Raw genomic sequence first — 3,071 nt, 5'->3', positions numbered from 1 at the left:
GTGCATGCACACACACACCCTCGTGCACAGCGAGCGTCCACGTGGACCCCAGGCCGTGTTTCCTTCTTATCCTGTCCCAGGATATCAGTTCTTGGAAGGCCAAACGCTGGCTGAGACCGCGCCAGCTCATTGCAGCCCTTCCCGCGGCTGCATCCAGGGCATGGCAGCCCTGGCACTTTCCAGCCGCTGCCGGAAGGAAGGGAGCGACGCAGCGGGTCCCGCGGGAGCCGCAATTGCCGCCCTGGCGGGATGTGATGAGCAGGAAGGGCGCAGCGCTCGGCGGCGCAGGAAGGAGCGCGCGGCCCCTGGGAACGCTCCGGCTTCACCCCAGCTCGCCGGCGCCCGCTCCCTCTGGAACCCCCCGTCCCGTGTGGTCCCTGTGCCAGGAGTGCCCCCCATCCGCATCCCATATCAGCCCCCACCCCACATTTCCACCCCACAGACCCCATATCAGTCCCCATCCCACGTTTCCACCCTGCAGACCTCATCCTGCTCCCATGGTGGTCCCCATCCCATATTTGCAGCTCGCAGCCCTCATCCCGCTCCCGTATCCATTCCCATCCCACATTCCCGCCCTGCAGACCCCATCCCAGGCTGCTCCCCATCCCACATTTGCGCCCCATGTGCGGGGAATGACTCAGACTCCGCACCGTCCCCGTGCGCACACGGATCCGGGGAGGGAGGGATGCAGGATCCTGCCCTCAGATCCCCATTCCCAGGGCAGCGTTTTCCAGGTGCATTTGGCAGCTCCTCAGCCCGAGGATGCGAGACCCAGCAGCTCCCACGGAGCCAGTGCCGCAGGGACATCCCCAGTCCCAGAGCCCCTGCCCCGGATCCCACATCCATTCCATCCGAGCCCAGCCCATCCCGGGCGCTCGGCTCCCGCAGCCCCCCGTGCCCCCCCCCGCCAGGGCCCTGCCTCCTCCCTGGCGTCACGGCACAAGCCGGAGCCGCGGCCACCGCCGGCACCAGAGCTCTCCGGAGCGCTCCGCGCGCCGCATCCCGGCTCCTCGCAGGTAACGGGGATGGGGAAGGGGGCACGGGGAGGACGCGCCGCCCCCCGCCTCTGGGAGCAGAGCGGAGGGAAAGTTTTCCAGCCTGGCACCAAGTTCCCGCTTCCCTCCCCAAATCCCCCCGCTGTGGCAGCCCCCGTGCAGGGCTCCGGGCGCTGGCTCCCGCTGTTCCCAGGGAGCCAGCGGGATGGAGATTCCCGGCTTTCGCAGCCYCGGTTGTGCAGCCAAACGAGCTCATTCTGGGCAATGCTCAGGAGCGGGATCCGTGCTTTCCCTGGCTCGGAGCAAGCCGGATGGCTCGGGATACCCTCCCGGGAGGGGACGCAGCAAGGACGTCTCCCAGCCCTGGGCAGCTAGGGAAGACGCTTCTCGTCGGGAATGACAGGGTGCCCAGGCAGGGAGGACAGAGGAATGCTCAAAATGAGCCAGTTTGGGGATTTTATGCTGTTCTTGCCCGCCTCGAGCCAAGATCCTGCAGAAGCGGAGCCGTCCCGGTGGCTGTGGCTCCGGAGCTGCCCGGCCGGGACCGGAGCTCCCGGGGAGCCTCCCGGGCTGCGGAACGGGCCCTTCTCCCTCCTGGGCAGCRGCCCYGGCCCCCGCGCTCCCCCCAGGGCCCCTGGAAGCCCCTTTGGGTGCTGGAGCGCGGCGGGAGGGGCGCTGGGAGGAGGGCGCTGCAGCGGCTCCTTTCCTGGGATCGGGGCTTTGCTCCGGGCTCGGCACTGCCAGAGCCCCCCAAAACCGCGAGCTCCGGTATTCCCTGCACCCCCGACACCATCCCGGCCCCCTCCGGCTCCGCACGATCCCTCTCCCCTTCTCTCCCGCTTCTCCCCTTCCTCAGGAGCTGCCGCCGCTGCGGCCAAGGAGCCGCTCCCGGGAATCGGGGCGACCTCGCGGGCGCCATGGAGCCGCCGTGCCCGCTGATCCCGCTCCTGGCCGCCTGCTGCTTCGCCGTCCTGCAGGCGGGTGAGGCTCGTGTCCCTTCCCTGCGGTATTCCCATCCCCTTCCCACGCGGCTGGCACGGGAACAAACCTCCGCTCCGGGAGCCTGGCTCCGTCCTCGGCGATTCCCGGGAATTCGCCTCCCTCTCCCACCCGGACCCCCGGGGACTTGCCCGTCTCCCGCTCCGGCCCCATTAATCTCCCTCACCGCCCTGGTGCTTTTCCAGCGGCAGGGATTGATGGAGCTCATCCGCGAGCAAGGACAGGAGCGCGGGGCGCCCAGCTCCTCTCCCAGCACCGGGACCCCAGTTTGCAAACTGGACCAGTCTAGCGGGGCGGCTCCAAGGGGGGCTGCAGACCCCCCACACCCGTGCCGAGGACCATGAGGTCCAGGAGCCTTTCCCAAGCCCTGCATCCCTCCCGTTGGAGCTGAATTGCCCGTTTCAAGGCCGGCGGGGCTCCCGGCCGCGTCCCCGTGCCCATCCGTGTCCCCGCAGGCGGCGGCGCGCCGGAGCCGGGCGCCGGGCACGCCGAGCAGCGCCTCTTCAAGCACCTCTTCAGCGGCTACAACCGCTGGTCGCGCCCGGTGCCCAACACGTCCGACGTCGTCATCATCAAGTTCGGGCTCTCCATCGCGCAGCTCATCGACGTGGTGCGTCCGGGGCCCTCCTCCTCGAGAGCGCGGCCTCGTTGAGTGGGTTTGGGTGCCCGAGGTCGCCCCGGGGGCTGCTGCMAGCTCGGGACGGGGCTCCGGGGGTGCCAGGCGGCTCTCAAGCGCTGCCCGTGTTCGCTCACAGCATCGGTGCCCACCGAGATGCACCCAGGAGCATCTGGAGGCACCTGAGGGGCTCTTGGCCGCTGCATTGCGAGGGCACCAGGCTCTCCTCGTCCCCAAGGGGCACCAGGAGCCCTGTGTGGACACCCGAGGATGCCCGAGGGCTTCTCGGATGGCACCAATGCCCAGGGAGGCCCAGGCTGAAGCCRATAGGTGAAGTGGGCCACGGTTCCTTCCCACCCACGGCCAAGGCCCAGCAGCTCTGTCCTCCTGCGTTGGCTCATGGAGGGAGATGCTTGAGGGCAGCTTCTACCTGGGCTGCTGTCCCTATCAGAGGGTCCCGG

The 3,071-nt window shown here is 69.2% G+C and overlaps 1 protein-coding gene across 1 annotated transcript in view; it reads left to right on the top strand.

The window, feature by feature from the left end:
* Positions 1 to 1,912: 1,912 nt before the first annotated feature.
* Positions 1,913 to 3,071, top strand: part of CHRNA2 (cholinergic receptor nicotinic alpha 2 subunit) — a 4,291-nt gene continuing 3,132 nt past the window's right edge. The window contains exons 1-2 of the mRNA XM_026041107.1: positions 1,913 to 1,976; positions 2,450 to 2,604. Coding sequence (XP_025896892.1) covers positions 1,913 to 1,976; positions 2,450 to 2,604 — 219 coding nt within the window. The remainder of the gene's footprint in view (positions 1,977 to 2,449; positions 2,605 to 3,071) is intronic.

The sequence above is a fragment of the Nothoprocta perdicaria genome, unplaced genomic scaffold, assembly GCF_003342845.1.
Source record: "Nothoprocta perdicaria isolate Ctin4 unplaced genomic scaffold, notPer1 scaffold_101, whole genome shotgun sequence".
NCBI classification, from domain to species: domain Eukaryota; kingdom Metazoa; phylum Chordata; class Aves; order Tinamiformes; family Tinamidae; genus Nothoprocta; species Nothoprocta perdicaria.
This window is presented reverse-complemented; position numbering and strand designations above follow the sequence as displayed.